At 51.8% G+C, this 16,529-nt stretch overlaps 1 protein-coding gene across 2 annotated transcripts in view; it reads right to left on the bottom strand.

Annotated features, from left to right (window-relative positions):
- Positions 1-16,529, bottom strand: part of ALDH1L1 (aldehyde dehydrogenase 1 family member L1) — a 40,182-nt gene that overhangs the window by 9,616 nt on the left and 14,037 nt on the right. For both annotated transcript variants that reach the window (XM_045574293.1, XM_045574294.1), the window contains exons 9-18: positions 15,273-15,364; positions 13,920-14,067; positions 12,370-12,489; positions 11,065-11,192; positions 10,151-10,301; positions 9,798-9,868; positions 6,465-6,570; positions 5,011-5,098; positions 3,354-3,447; positions 551-650 (exon numbers count right to left, since the gene is read on the bottom strand). In XM_045574293.1, the coding sequence (XP_045430249.1) occupies positions 551-650; positions 3,354-3,447; positions 5,011-5,098; positions 6,465-6,570; positions 9,798-9,868; positions 10,151-10,301; positions 11,065-11,192; positions 12,370-12,489; positions 13,920-14,067; positions 15,273-15,364 (1,098 nt within the window). The remainder of the gene's footprint in view (positions 1-550; positions 651-3,353; positions 3,448-5,010; positions 5,099-6,464; positions 6,571-9,797; positions 9,869-10,150; positions 10,302-11,064; positions 11,193-12,369; positions 12,490-13,919; positions 14,068-15,272; positions 15,365-16,529) is intronic.

Genomic DNA, 16,529 nt, shown 5'->3' with positions numbered 1-16,529 from the left:
TTGACTGAACAGGCACCCAGATATGTAAGAACTGATGCAAGGCCCCTGCCACGTGTGGCCACCATCCTAAGACCTTTATGCATAATCACTTATTTAATCCTTGTCACAGCTATAGGAGGTAGGTCTACTATCCTCCCATTGCACACGTGAGACCACAGAGGCCTAGAAAGGTTAAGCAATTTTGCCAAGTCTGCCCAGTGAGTCTGTGGCAGAGCTGGGCAAGGTTGGGGGTAGATGGCTGTCAGCAGGCTGTGCCCAAGTCCAGGGTTCTGCTTTGCTTTTCTAGGGCAAGAAAGGCTGCTGCACTGGTTCCAGCATGTTTCCCATCCAGGAAGCTGATTCCAGTTATCCTTACAGCTATGACACTTCTTGGGAAATTGGTTTTAGAGGGCACACGTCATTCCTTGTCCCCAAGACCCCCTCTGACCACAGTCTATGCTTGTGGTGACACCATAGTTTAGGTTAAATGTGTAAGTTTGACTGCAGAATCAGAGAAAGCCTCTCCACATCGCTCCCTGTTTGCTCCCTCACCCCACAGGCCAGCCCTCACCATCTGCACCGCCTTGCTGAGGTCACAGTCAGCAAAGATGATAAGGGGTGACTTCCCACCAAGCTCCAGGGACACCTTCTTCAAGTTGCTCACGGCAGAGCTGAAAGAGACAGTGTTAGTGGGGTTGGGTCCATGCAGATGGGTACGCAGGGCTCGAGAAAGAGGGGGCCAAGGACAGCTCCAAAGCATGCTTTACTTGAAAGAGCAAGCAGAGGGTTAGAAGGAGCCCATGTGAGACCAGGCCCAGCACCTTCCCCACTCCCACCCTGGCCAACTGCTCCTTCCTGCAGCCCCAACTCATTGGCTTTCCACTGTGCTTCCTCCTCTTCCAACACCCAAACCCACACCCACATCAGGCCTTGCTCTCACTGCTCTCCCTTCTGGTCATTCCTTCTTCAGCGTTATGTCCCTGAAGCTCACATCTCACTCCCTACAGGTTTCTGTTCCCGAGCTGTCTTGTTAGGGTGCCTGCCCTGTCAGCCCCATGTAAGATCCAAGCTCCCGGGCACCACGGTGCATTTGTCTGACCCCCTCCACCTGAGCCTAAGGCCCACAGGGTGGGCAGGCATTTGTCTGAGCATGCAAGTAGGCATTCCATAGTGTCTAACTAATAAATCAGACAATCATTCCTACCCGGGGCAGCCGTAGTTCTGTAGGCTTTTAACGATGGGTGCAAACAGGAGTAGCTAGGGGTCCTGTGCCTGTTGCCTCAGTGGACACAAAATGGACCTACGGATACTGTCCTCAAAGAGACCCTCATGGACTGGGCCAGGGGAACACGAGGCATCATACAGGGCAGGGGGCTCCTCACTCAGGACTGACTGCAGGAGGAGGACTCCCCTGTTTCAGGCACCATCCACAGGGCTGTGGAGAGGATCCTGGGAAGACAGCAGCTGCAGAGCCACAGAATGCTGCTCACCAAACCCTTCTTCCCTGGAGTTCTCAAAGTGGACATTTCCTGAGTCCTTCCTCTACACGTTCACACACGCATGTGAACGTGACTGTCACCCACACATCACAGAAGAGACTGGCCAGCTTCTGAGTCAGAAGAGGTAAATGAACTGCTATGATTACCGGCAGTTATCTTCCTGCTTTGTCACCTGTCTGTCTGTCCATCCTTCAGTCCCTCGCTCTCTGCACCTTCCTTCTCTTCAATACCGAGGCTTGCTCTGCTGCACTCAAAATAAATCAGAACAGCCAGCCCTGCCTGGTGCATCACAGGCTGACATCAGCCTCTACTGGCCCTAAAGACATGATCCACCAGCCAACTGGCTGTGGCTTCTGACCCAAAAATGGATGTTACATGAGGTCATTGTTAATTGGACATCCTCTGCCATGGTGCCCACTTGAGAAGGGGGTAACGGCCCAGGCTGGCTCACACAGGGCCTGTGCAGGACCAAGGGGCACAGAGAGGCCCGTGGAGTTGTGGGGTCAAAGGCTTCAGAAAAGACCCCGGGAAAGACAGCATTGCTCTGCATTAGTTTTAACACAAGAGAAGCCTTTCTCCCTGCAGAACTGTCATGATGTAGCTGGACTCCTTTCACATGTGACTCTTGGAACAGAGACAGAAATGAGTGGTCATGTGTCCTTGGAAATCCTGAAGGTCGATCAACTCAGAAGAACCCTTAGCTACTCTCTATTTGCACCCATCACTCAAAAGGCAGATACCCAACGCCCACCCCAGAAATTCAGCTTCAGTGGGTGGGGCAACCAGGGTTATGCACTCCGCCCTGGGATCTGCCCTATGTACCATTCCAAGCTCTTCTGCTTTGCAGACTGGAATTACCAAGCCTGTAAACTGCCTTCAGTGAACTGGTGAGGAAACTGAGGCCTGAAATGGTCAGAGCTTGGCCTGAGGCCAATCGTGAATTAGCGACAGAGCTTGAAACACACAACCCAGTCAGTTTATGGCCAAAGCCCATGGAATAAAAAATTAGAGGACATCCTAGATCACTGCCATCTATTGCTATAGAACAGAATCTTAGCCACATGTGTAATGACACTTTTTCTTAGTAGCACATTAAAAACAAAACATAACAACACAAAACAAAACAACCTAAAGCAAAACTGGTGAAATTAACGAATATTTTTAATTTAACACAATTAATAAAAAATGTTATCATTTCAACCAGTTCTATATATTAAAAGGGTAATATGCAAATTGACCAAGCCTCAGAATGACCATTTGCTATGTCACTCACTGACTACCAGGGGGCAGATGCTCACAGGGGGAGCACCACTCAGCCACAAGCCAGGCAGATGAGGCAAGTGCAGTGGCCCGCCTTCAGGGCAGAGGATGTCCAGCTAACAGCTTAGGCCTGCTCCCCACGAGCCTAAGCCATCTGTCAGACATCCCTGAGGGCTCCTGGATTGCAAAAGGGCACAGGCTGGGCTGAGGAACACCCCCTCAGTGCACAAATGTTGTGCACTGGGCCCCTAGTGATAATATAAAATTATTAATATAACAATTATTGAGATGCTTTACTTTGTGTGCTAAGTTTTGAAAACCCAATGTCTTTTACACTCCCCATCACATTCCAATTCAGAGCAGCTCTATCCCAGGCGCTCAGCAGCCACCTGAGCTCCAGCATCCCACCCATCCAAGGGAGCACCACGAAGCAGCTACCACCGCCCATATCAAGAGCATGCCACACACTAGCAATCAGAGCCTGTGTTAACCGGGCCTGCGGGGACTGCACGCACATGGAGGCTGAGGAGCAGGATCGAGCTCACACACAGCACCAGTTCCAGGTGCCAGGACCAGCACCACAGGTGGCTTCTCCCACACACCCAAACCACCTACCTTTTCATGATGTGCTTTCCCACCTCTGTGGAGCCTGTGAACCCAATTTTTCGCACATCAGGATGGTCTAAGAGACTCTGGCCAGCCTCTGAACCTGCGGGTGGGAGTAGGCGGGGGAGGGGAAGGAGTCAGGTGGTTCCCGAGATGCTGGGGTGGAGAGGCATGAGCCTCTTTACCCTCCTATGTCCAACTCGTGCCCTGTGTGCTTAGCACTATCGGTTCCTGAGGTCTTCTGGATCTTGCTCCCTGTTAAGAGCACACTTGTATCTCCTCAAAATCCATATTGTATAGATGTAGACGTGAACAAAACCAACCCCATCTCTGTGTCCTGGATTTCATTTCATTGCTAAGCTTCTTGCTGTGACTTTGGACCAACCTCACTGTCTTTAGCAAGTACACCAAAGCTTTCTAGAGGATTATCTGTGTTCCTTAAATGTAGCCATAGAGTTGCTGGGTCATCTCTTCCACTCTGATTCAATCTTCCCATAAGTAAATTAACCTCCAATAAATCCTGTTACATCTATGGAGTGGCCTGCTTCATCTTTGGGTCTGAAGATACCTCCTCGCTATGGTGGCCATTACCTTTGCTTACCATTGAACATACATGTTGAAGCCCTGACCCCCAGTTTTTTCAGATGTGACTGCATTTGGAGACAGGCTTTTTAAAGAAGTAATCAAGGTGAAATGAAGTCATCAACCCATCCAATCAGGGTTCTGATGCCTAACTCAATCTGGCTGGTGTCCGTATAAGAGCAGACTAGACAGACACACACACAGTGGAAATGTCCCGAGAAGACACAGGGAGAAGCCTCTGAAGGAACCAACCCTTCTCACACTTTGATCTTAGACTTTTAGCCTCCAGAACTATGAGAAACATATGTCTGTGTATTTTTAAATGTTTAAGTTTATTGATTTTGAGAAAGAGCAAGAGGGAGAGAGATGCTGATTTGTTGTTCCACTTACACATCCATGCATTCATTGATTGATTCTTGTATGTGCCCTGACAAGACCAAACCTACAACCTTGGTGTATCAGGACGAGGCTCTCTAACCAAATGAGCTACTCAGCCAGGACTAAATACCTATTGTTTATGCCCCCAGTCTGGCATTTTGTTACAACAGCCCAAGCAAACTCGTACAGTCTTCAACCTATCAAGGTGGACACCCAAGGGTGCAGGTACCCAGACTTCCAGCTTTTACAGGGTCTCCAGCAAAGACCCAGGATTGCCTGGCCTGGCTGTGGGGGTGGTGGTGCCCCAGCATCACAGACTCCAAAAGGCCTTCCTTGGGGATGCAGCCTGGCCAGGAGGGCCCCGGGCATGGAGAGACTGGGTGTGGAGGGCCCAGGTGTGCAGACCCAGGCGTTCACTGCCTACCTGTTTGGAATGCTTGGAGCCTAGCTTGCCCTTTATCCCACGGCCTTCCACTTTACTGCAAGCCCTGCCCCTGTCCCCAAATGTGGCTAATTCCTATTCACCCCTCAGATCCCCCCTTCAATTAGGCTCCAGGGTCACCTCTCCCCCTTCCCACTGGCTCTGCAATGGGTTGCTCGCCTGCCAGGGCACATAATGCAGTAGACCTAGTGCTGACCAAGTGTATCTCCAGCTGCCTGGAGCCCTGGATCCCCCAGATGCCCACGTCCCCATTCACACCCTTACCAGATCCTGGGATAATGTTAATCACGCCCTTGGGAATGCCAGCCTTCAAGGACAGCTCTGCAAACTTCAAGGCTGTGAGTGGGGTCACCTAAGGAGGCAGGAAAGAAGACTGGGTCAGAGGGGATTGGGAAGTGGGGCTCTGCCCTCCTTTCCCAGCAGCCTAGGTAGCAAGCAGGGAGGGGCAGCCATGGCAGGAAGACCCTCGGGGAAGCCATGTCTATGCCTCATCATAGTGGCACCACCAACCAGTCCGCTTCCCTTGTGCTCCAGCTGGGAGCCCAGAACAGGGCTTGCTAACCTCACTTTCTCCTGGCAGGGCCTCAGCCCCTCAGCCAGGCCTGGACCCCTTTCTGCATGTGTCACGGTTTACACTGAACCATCAGGCAGTGCAGAGTCTGAGGACTGCCCAGCAGGGCATCATACTCAGAGGGCTGCAGGGCATACCCACTTCCTGCCTCCTCAGAAAAACTGCTCCTTCTCTAGCTGTGGTGCCACCTTAGCTGCCCATGTGCTGAGCTCTGGCAGCACCTCAACCAAGGAGAGCCTGCTGCTCCAGGGTCCAGCTGTGACTCTGATCACCACTTCACTGCTGGGGGTGGTGTCCTGCCCTTGACCAGCTAGCAACTGACCTTCTGGAGAAAGAGGGATTTAATTGGTGACCCAGGTAACTTTCCTGTCTGGTAAGGCTATGCCCACCCACCACCAAGCCAAGGCTCAGGGGTCAAATCAATGGGGTGTCGGCCACTGCAGACTGAGAGACCACTGTAGGCTGTGAGGTCACAGCACCTGCTCTCTAATAGACCACTGCAGGCTGTAAAACTGCAGCACCTGCTCTCTAATAGGCCATTGCTGGCTGTGAGACCACTGCAGGCTCTCAGAGCATGGGGCACCAAGCAGGGTTTCTGCTTCCCCAATCCAGAATTCTTGTGTCTATGGAGAAATACCTGACTCCACTCACCAGGCAGATACAAACACAAGCACAGCCATCCTGACCCAGGGTCATCCTGACACAGCCACCCCAGGGTTATCCTGACACAGCCACCCCAGGGCTGAAAGAACAAAGTCTGCTATGGCTGGCCCTGGCCCTTCCAGCTTCCTCCTCTCTCCCAGGCCTTCCATCCACTCCAGGGCCAGGCTTCCTGACATGGCACCAAAGGTCCTGCTGGAGGCAGCTCCCGTCTGACTTTGCAGACCCTGCAGGGGCAGTGTATCCAGTCTGGTGCAGCCCCTCTTCCCAGGGCACGATGGCATGGGACACTGAGCGGTTTCTGGTCGGAGCTATGAGACCAGGCTAGTGGTGCAGTTTGTGGGGGCACAGCAGGCCAGCTCCCATCAGCAGTGCCCTTCCTTCCTTGAGGAGAAACCAGGACGGGGGTGGGCCAAGGGCGAAGGGACCATCTGGCTCCTCCCTTACAGGTGCTTCCCCAGAGCCGTCGGGCCCTGCCCATACCCACCTGGGCAGGCTTGATCACCACTGTGTTCCCAGCAGCCAGGCAGGCGGCCGTCTTCCAGGAGAGCATCATCAGCGGGTAGTTCCAGGGGATGATGATGCCGCAGACCCTGCCGCCCAAAAGAAGAAGCCTTCACCTCTCCACTCAGCGGGCTGCCCACCGCGGACCTCCCACCTCCTGCTCTCTCCCAGGGCTGTTAGCCGCTCCAGGGCCAGGCTTCCTGGTGTGGCGCCCAAGGTCCTGCTGGAGGCCCCCTTCCCAGGGCATGATGGCAAGGGACACTGAACGGTGTCTGATTGGAGCCATGAGACCAGTCTAGTGCTGCAGTTTGGTAGGGCGAGGCATCAGGCAATGGGCGGAGTAACAGCAGGCAGGCATGGGTAAGGACCTGGCAGCTAGCAGGGCCTGAGAGAGGGTCCAGGGTGACATGGCAGGCTGGAGGGGTGTGGGACAGGGTCCAGGGTCACAAGAGTGGGCCAGGAGGATGTGGAAGAGGGTTCTCCCTGATATGAGGCCAGGGTCAGTCCCATGAAGATGAGAAACATGGAGTCAGCCTGGGAAGCCTGATAAGGTTTGCCTGCTTTGCATTAAGCCCTGGAGCCCAGTGCTGCACCACCTCTCGGTGGAGGAGAAAGCCTCTGGCAGGGAGGTGTCTCCGTGGAGGGGAGGCCACCCCACGGTGCTGAGGGGCCTGCTGATGAAACTTGTGGTCCCAGCAGGCATGTGGCCCTCCCTCTCCCCCTCCCCTGTAGGAACTAGTGCACGCAAGAGCATCACACTGACTATGCGACTGTTTTCATTGTCATCATCATCATCTCCATGACTACCATCACCATCAGAGGATGCTCCCCAAGGAGTACCGCTTAGCTGAATCCAGGCAGTGGGAGGGGGCGGTGAGAAGCCACAGGGTGTAGGGGAGGGCAGAGTGGGAGCAAGGTGGGGGCTGAGTGGGTGCAGAGGCAGGCTTAGGGGCCCCCATGCCATCCTGGGAGTGATGGGGCATCCTGAGGGGTTAGGAAAGCCACTTTCCCACACCATGTGCACCCAGAAAACCCAAAGGGACAAGGCAGGGAGAAGGGCCAGAGTGAGTGTTCCCAGGGTAGTGGTGAGGTCACCACAGAAAGGGAGGGGGCTGGGCTGTGGGGTCTCCACAACAGGAAAGATGCGAGAGAAATAAGTCCCACCCTCATGGGCTGGATTGTGCGCCCTCCAAAACTCGTTTGTTGAAATCCCAATTCTGGAATCTCAGAAGGTAGCCTCCTTTGGAAATAAGGTGGTGGCAGGTGTCATTAGTTAAGCTCAGATCTTGCTGAAGTAGAGTGGATGCCTAACTCCGGGGTCGGCAAACCGAGGCTAGAGAGCCACATATGGCTCGTTGGCCCCTTGAGTGTGGCTCTTCCACAAAATACCACGGCCTGGGCGAGTCTATTTCGAAGAAGTGGCGTTAGAAGAAGTTTAAGTTCAAAAAAATTTGGCACTCAGAAGAAATTTCAATCTTTGAACTGTTGATATTTGGCTCTGTTGGCTAATGAGTTTGTCAACCACTGGCCTAAGACAATATGATTGCTGCCCTTCTGAGGAGCACGCCATGTGAAAAGACAGACACATGGAGAGCTCTGTGCGAACATGAAGACAGAGTCAGGCAACGGCAAAGATTGCCGGAAATTACCACAAACTGGGGGAGAGGCCTGGGCAGATTCTCCCTCGTGGCCTTAGAAGGAACCAACCCCGATAGACACCTTGATCTGGGACTTCCACCTCCAAAATGCCAAGACAACGCCTGTGTGTTGTGTGAGCCTCCCAGCTTGTTATGGGGCTTGAGCAAACCCCCAAACTTGTCAATATAGGGGAAAGGCTGCGGCCCCCGGGCTGGGTCTGCAGAGCGAGCCTGGCATGGGGTCAAAGCCATCGGGGGCGTGGGACACAAGGACAAGATGACTCCATCCGTGGCTAAGCTGCCACAAGAACACTCTTTCATTCGCCTCTGAGCCTCATCCAGTCCCGTGGCCTTTCTTTATGGAAGCCTCATGGTCTTGGCTCCCCCAGTGCGGAGGCCTGCACCTCCTAGCCACTACCCTGCTGTGCTTCACTTCCGGGTGATTCCCGCCTGTCCGGGGGTTCTGTCCACTGTGCCTGGATGATGGGAGCTGGCACCTTCCTCTCACTAACGAGAGACCACTGGCCCCAGGGAGGTTGAGCCAGTGTGATGCTGAGGGAGGGGGGAGGTGGCTGTGGCCCACTCCTGGGGTCACTGGGGCACTGAGCAGCAGCAGCAGATGGGGGACGTGTATCTTGCAGAGAACAAAATGAGACTGCAGACCACACTTGGGGAGGAGGTCACCACAAGAGATGCCTAAGTGACCAAAAGTTGGAGGGGGGAGGGTATGTGAATACCCAGAGAGCAGCACGGATGTAAAGGGTCCAGGGTCCATGAGGAGGCCAACTTGGCTGAGCCCAGTGAGGGGATGGGATCAAGGGCACCAGGCCACACCAAGCAGGCAGCCAAAGTCAGGAGTTTGATTTCATTCTAGGTGCACTGGGAGCCCCCGGAAGACATTAGGGGAAGCAGCGAGATGGGCTCATAAGTTTTCCAATATTTTCTGAACATCGGGAAGAGCTGGCCTTTTCTTTTTCTCAGCACCAGGCAAGCAATTCTCCTCTTTTCCCCATAGCTTCGGCTGCTTGGCCTGGTCTGGGGAACCCCTGCCTTGTAGTTCATGCCACCTCCCTGCAGCCTCACCCCTCCCTGGGGGCTCACGGAGGGGTTTTCCTGCTTCCACAGCCTCCTCATCCTGGGCCTTTGGGCCATCTGATGGTGATATAGGGCCCTCTTCTGCTGGGTTTGAGTCATTTCCCCAGTCCCTAGTCTTGTCTATGCTGACTGGGTACTTTCATTTTTCCTTCCACTCTGCTCTTGCCTCGTTCTCCCTCAGTATTTCTGTTCCTTGGGCTGCGTGGGAGTCCCTCATTTTAAAGCACATTAACTATTATACCGTTTCACATGCATTTTTTAGAGTGTACTGTCTGTTTTCCTCCATGACCCATATAGAGTTTTTGTGGGGATTACGTAAAATTATGTTTATAAAGTAGTTAAAATAGTGCCGGGCACAGAACAGGTGCGTGGAAGTGGAAGCTGTTTTTATCTGAGAACATAAATTTCCATCAGTTTTTATCATTGTTTTATCTCCAGCCCCTGAAATGTCTGCCACATAGTAGTTGGCAAATAAATAGATGTTGGATAAATACTTAAACAGAAGACGGTATCTGTGCCCCACACATTGTGTTGTGTGAAAGCACCTGGGGTGTGGCCACTCGCCACCCCCTGCTGGGACTCACCCGATTGGCTCCTTCCTGGTCAAGGTCAGGTTTCTGTTGGGTCTGGCCTGGTTGATGGGGATGGTGGAGCCCTGGAAAAAGCATGGTGGGGGGGTTGTCAGTAGGAAGTACCAGCCCAGTTTCTCTTCCCTTCCCTTTGGGCAGCCAGCCTGCCCCTGGGGCCCAGGGAAGAGCAAGGTTTTGTCTGTGTCCTGACATCCCCACTACCGAGAGGGGTAGGAGGCTCAAACCTCCCCGATGATGTATGATGCTGTTCTACAACATCCAGAGTAATGTGCTGCCCTTGGACCTCCCTACCGGGCCAGGCCTGCCCGTGTGAGTGCTCCTGCAATGGGAAGGAGCCCACTCCCCACCTGGATCTTGTCACACCAGCCAGCAAAGTAGCGGAAGGTCTGGATGGACATGCCCACGTGGGTCTTCAGGGCCAGGGTGTAGACAGCACCTGCATCCAGAGCCTCGATGGTGGCCAGCTCCTCCTGATGCTGCTCCATGAGGTCTGCCAACCTGGCCAAGGCATGGAGGAAGGGAGGGAGATGGATCCCGCTCTGGCAGCTAGGTATGGCTGGCTCCCCAGATTCCTAGGGAGGATCTGTCTTATCTCCCTGCGGTTCTGGGGAGCTGACTAGTGACTTTCTCTAACTCTTCCCTCTGGATCTGTCTTGCCCGCTGCTCCCACAATTGCATCATGTCTTATTCCTATAACGTATTCCATATTCCATAAAATCCATTGGTAGCACTACTTCCCTCATTGAACCAGGGACACTCTGCAGCAGCCATGTCTCAGGGAAATTCCAGGGCAGCAATGGGCATACAATGGGCATGCCTCCTCCCTGGGGACTAGAAGGCTGCATGGGGCAGGGAGCAGGTCACCGGGAGTTCTCAGGCCCTGACACATCTGTCCATCCTGGTGGAGTCTCCCTTTACAGCGGTGCCTGGCACCACCTCCTCACTGTCTTTGTTGTCAGTGGGGTTATCACATGCACCGCCAGATGGAAGGAGAGCATCTCCAGAGAAAGGCACTTTTTTCTGGGCTAACACCATCTACCACAGGGTCCCTATTCCAGGGCCAGCAGCTCACCGCCACCAGCCCAGGCATATACATTCATAGCTCTGACTGATCTTCAGAGGCTCTAGGTCATTAGCCAGTGGCTTCCTAATGGAGGGGTGCTCCAAGAAGCCTTGAAACTAAAGTGAAGGCATGCCCAGCATCCATCCTGGCTCTGAGCTGAAGGTGGTGGGAGCTGACAGGTGGGTGTGTGGCTCTCACCTGTACAGGAGCCGGCCCCGGTCTCGGGCACTGATCTTCCCCCACAATCCATTCTCAAAGGCATCTTTTGCAGCAGCCACTGCCTTGTCAACATCGCTGGCCTGGGCCAGGGCCACCTGGCAGATGACCTGTGGTGGAGCAGAACTCTGAAGCCTTCCCTGGGCTCAGTGGACACAGACACACCTGCCTGCTCCCCCGCCACCTGGGTGCACTCAGAGGAGAAATTCTACCAATGGAAGGGCACGGGGAGGGTACAGCCAGAGTAAGATGAGGCCATGGGAAAGTATATTTGTGTTTCTACATACAGGACCTTCTCATAACCTTCTCACTGAGCCAACACAGGGCAACAGTCTTTGGCTGACAACTAAGGCTGAGCATTTTCAAACTGAGAGCATAGATCCATTCATTTAGTGAGTCCCAGGCAAAGGTTTATTTTTTATGTGGAATAAAAATAGACATTGGGGATGCCTAGACCTGTCCCCTATCTGCATTGCATGCCTGTGCTGTGGACACATATGGTCCACAGCACAGGCCTGGGTGCAGGCGGAAGAGAGGGGCTGGAGGGCTAAGGCCACGGCTTTCTTGCTGGTCACTACAGATAGTGCCTGCTGGGCAGCCCTGTCCACACAGCCTCCAACCCAAGACCCCCAAAACAGGCTGTGAGGTGCTAACGGCACTCCATGCTTTTGCCGAGGGCACTTTGTCTGTGTCCCCACACCTTGTCCTTCTCTTTGTAAAGCAATTTCTTTAAACTTCCATCCAAAGATCCCCTATTTTCTGCAGGGGCTGGAGCAATACTGTACTAGTAAGATGGGGCCGGATAGAAAACATTTGGTAGATACTTGTAAGAGTAAATGTTGCCTCAAGTATGCCCGTGTGTGAGAATGTGTGCATACATGGTCATGATGTAAGAGGGCCATAGTCAAGAATCCAGACAAACATAGAATTCAAGGAAGAATTTCCAGACATTAGGGTACAAATATTCGAGAAGGTAGGGCCATGCTGAGATAACTGTTGACGTGTGGAGGGGAAGGAATTGTTTGAAATTCATTCCAGTTTCCAGAGCAGGCTCTTTAGAGTCCTGCCCCAACCCCCCACCAACCCTTCCACACTATACCTCCCTCAATGTCATTGCTGTAGGGAGGACTGGCGATGGTCTGCAGTCCTTTTGTGTCCAAGCAGAGATTCCCCTGGGCCAGGATCACCCCCCACCCCAGTATCATATAGGGGAGTAGATGGGCAAGCAGACCATGGATGGGGGAGCAGTGGGAGGGAGGAAAAAGAAGCTGCTGGGCCTGCACTCACACTTCCATCTGTCGGGTTGATGGTCTCAAAGGTCTTGGCACCCTCAGCATCCACAAATGTGCCCCCAATGAAGAGCTGGTGGGGCATTCGGAGGGTCAGCTTGTTCACTTCCTTTTCCACCTGGAAAGAAAGGTTTCACAGGCTTAAGCTGTAGTGTGGATTCTTCCCAAATGGGCATCATTGGGTGGCACAAACCCACCTGGAGACATGGGAAACACAGATGGATAGACAACTATTGGCACGCATGAGGCCAGACTGCCTGGGTTGAAGTCCTAGCCCTGATACTTACCTACTGTGTGACTTCAGGCTGTTTGCTTGGCCTTCACACACAGGAAGTAGGTGGACAGGCCCTTGTAAGTCACCAGACATGACATCAGCCCCACTACTCACTCACCTAAATATCTGCAATTCCAGGCTGAATGCAGGAGAGTCTGGGAAACCTGTTCCGCAGTCATTTGTTCACAAAGCTATAGCCAACCTAAGGTCCATCCTAACCACCCGTGTTTTCTGCATCAGCTTTTGTTTCAAACTACCAGCCAAACAAACTACCCCAAAGCTAATTGCTGAGGGAGTTTGTACCGAGAAAACCTAGAGATAATTTTCAAGAGTGTCTTTAAGAAATACCCTACCTGGGTGGCTCAGTTGCTTGGAACATTGTCCTGTACACCAAAAAGGTAGTAGATTTGATTCCTAGTCTGGGCACACATGGAAGGCAACTGATCGATATGTCTCTCTCTCTTTCTCCCTTCCCCTCTCTCTCTCTCTCTCTCTCTCTCTCTCTCTCTCTCTCTCTCTCAAATAAATAAATAAATAAATAAATAAATAAATCCTCAGGTGAGGATTAAAGGATAAATAGTTTTTCTAAGAAACAGACTTGCAATTACTTCCTCACTCTTCCATAATACAAGCTAAGTGTATAGCAACATCTTTTTCCTTGTTGGGAAAACACTCCCAATTCCTTTCTCTCTTCCTTGCTTTCTTCCCCAGCCCCCCCCCAACACCCCCTGGCATTTCAACAAAAATAATTTAATGCAGAGAATTGATAACACAGGTGATGGAAAGCTGAGAAGCCATGAATCAACCCAGACAGCAGTAACAGCAGGAAGCCACTGCCCTCACAAATGGAGGAGAAGGTCATACCAGAACCAGGGGCTAGGGCCACCCAGGGGCACCAGAGTTGAGGCAGATAATCTAGGAGGGACTGTGGGCACAGTAGAGGTCTAGCTGGAAAAATCAACAAAGGAGAAAGAGGGAGAGAAATGCTTGGTAAGTGCCTCTTCCTATTATCCTAGTCTCGTGTCTTGTGACTCAGAACTTAACCTACATACTGAGCCTTAGACAAAACTTTCCTCTGTTGAGTTTGCCCTATGCCCTGGCATCCTCAGGTTCTCCAGAGCGGCCAGGGAGAGCTTGGGACACTGAAAGGCGGGCACTTGGGGGGTCCTGCCTTTCTGTACATCCAGGTTACCCCATGTGTTCTTTTGGATCCATAGCAGTAGATGCTGAGGGGTCTATAGGGTCATGCCCACGTGGGGAAGCCCGGAACTCACGTAGTCAATGATGCACTCGCCCTCTTTGTCATCCCCTCGCAGCTTTCTCACTAACAGCTGGATGAAGTCCTTGAAGGTGGTTGCCATGTAAACGTCTTCGTTTTCCAATTCCACACCATCGCACAGCTCTTTCACTTCCTCCACCAGCCTGCAGGAAAGGAGATTTTGAAAGTGGGACCTTGGGAAGAGGCATTATTTTCCCTTTTTTATTTTAAACTATGTTTTTTATGTGCCCTGACTGGGAATCGAATTGGTGAACTCCTGGTTCATGAGTTGATGCTCACTCACTGAGCCACACTGACCGAGCTCTTTTTCTTTTTAATCCTGAACCTTCTTTTTATACACTGTTAAATGGAAGGCAGGGCAATTCATGGGAAGTTGAAGAATAGGTAAACTAATCTATGGTGACAGATTGTCTGTGAGCCATGCGGCTACTGACTGGAAAGGAAGAGGAGGGAACCTCCTGGGGTGAACTGGTATCTATCTTGACCAAGATAAAACTTATGTTGTATATGAAAGATATCACATCATCTATAGGTTATATATTATATAGCTTGTGTGGGTTACACAAGTTAAACCAAAGCCTACCAAACTCTGTCTTAAGATCTGTGCATTTCACTGTACATAAACTTATATCTCAATTTTTAAAATATTAAAATCATGATTCCTTTACCCGCAACATACATCTGATCGGAACACTTGTGAGGTTAGATTCATTTGCTCAGGCCCAGCCTGCCTGTTCTCCCCCAACCCCCACCTTCTGCACACTTCAGCTTCCACTGGGGGTATTGAAGCTTATGGCAGTTTTAAAACAGTCATACATTAACTGATTCTCTTCCCATTGAAGGGGTAGGTCTCAGACCCCTGCCCCTGCCCCTGAGTCTGAACAGGCTTGTGACTGCTGAGACCAGTCAAGTCAGGGGCAGTGACTCGATGGGGAGACTTTCCAGGCTGGGTGACTAAAGGTGCTACCACGCCACCTGCACTGTTTGCTGGCAGTCTCGTTCTCAGCACCATGAAAAGTCCAAGTCCTCAAGCCACCACATGCAGATGCCTGGTGAGTGGTGCCAGCAAAGCAGCTGCCAGCCTTCCTGGCCCAGGTGCCAGGCATGGCGGTGAGAAGCCAGCTAGCAGTAGTACATCCCTACTCAGCTGTTCTAGCTCCTGCCAGTCCACTGACGTGTAGCCATTCAGGGTGGCCTGCCAGGCTTGCACTCATGAGTTCTTTCTGGATCACTGAGAAGCATAATCATGACTATAACAAATGGTGGTGGTTTCCCACCCTTACATTTTGGGCTGATGAGTGGCACAGCCTCAGACAACTGGGATGGGACCCCCCACTCCTGGCCTTACCTCACCACATCCACTGATGCGGCCCCTGACTTGAAGAAATCGGTGGAGTCTTCTACCTCCAGGACATTGGGGAGAATCCGTTTCCAGGCACTCTAAAGAATAGGCATGGTGAGAACACAGGGGAGCTGGGAGCAGGTGTTGGCTGGGTGACAGCAGCCCCTGATGTGTACACGGTATCAGGCTTGGCTCTCTGTGTACTCCAAGATGCAGCTGCTTCAAGGAGCCTGAAGGTCCTGGCCTGGCCAACCCCTGAAGTGTTTAGAACTCTACGTGTACACACTCTGAAAGTACCTGATTTTTTTTTTTTATGACTGTTAGGCTCTTTGCCAACATTTTTATAGATCCTAATAGATGCTACTAAATTGACCATTTTCATATGCATTCTCTCCTCCAACCACTCACAACAACCACAGAGATGGGTTTATTCTTTCCATTTCACAGATGGACTCAGCTGTAGCAGCTTTTGACTCAAGTCCAACTCTATTAACACATAATCTCATGCCACTCTGAATGCCACTCAATTGTAAGCTCCAGAGGGCCAGTTTGTCCAACTGGCTCTTTAACTCCAAAGTGGACACAGGGCTGGGGCCAGAGCAATTGCTCCAAGAATATTTAAAAAAAAAAATTTTTATTGTCCAAGAATATTTTTTTGAATGAATATGTTTTTCTTTTCTTTTTTCTAAACAGACATTCAAATGTTCAACTTTCAAATAAGGAAGTTCTTGGCATTCTCCTGTCTCTCCCTTGATAAATCCTGCTGGTCTGTACTTGTCATCAACATCCATACCCACCCATGTGGCTGCTGATATCTATCTACACTAGGGGTGTCAAACTCAATCAGAGAAGGGGCCAAAATCTAAAATCCAGCCTAAATCGCGGGCTGAATGGTTTACTGAACAGTCATAAACTGTCATTGTGATGGAAACGCAGCGGAGTGCAGTGATGACAGCGCGGTGCGGGCCACATTGCAAGGCCTGGCGGGACGGATTTGGCCCGTGGGCCTTGTGTTTGACACATGTGATCTACACTAATAAAAGAGTAATATGCAAATTGGCCATACCTTTGCAACATCCACAAGCCAATCAGGAGTGAGTATGCAAATTAACTCAACAAAGGTGGCAGATTAATTTGCATACACTGAGCAGCCGGGGGCATTCTGTACCACCCCAGCCACTCTGGGCTCTGGGCAGTGTGGGAAGGCAGAAAGGTAGCTCTAGGACAGAGCAAAAAGGCAGCTCGGGGCCAGAGCAAAGGTGG

Source organism: Pipistrellus kuhlii, unplaced genomic scaffold (genome assembly GCF_014108245.1).
Source record: "Pipistrellus kuhlii isolate mPipKuh1 unplaced genomic scaffold, mPipKuh1.p scaffold_m20_p_6, whole genome shotgun sequence".
NCBI lineage: Eukaryota > Metazoa > Chordata > Mammalia > Chiroptera > Vespertilionidae > Pipistrellus > Pipistrellus kuhlii.
This window is presented reverse-complemented; position numbering and strand designations above follow the sequence as displayed.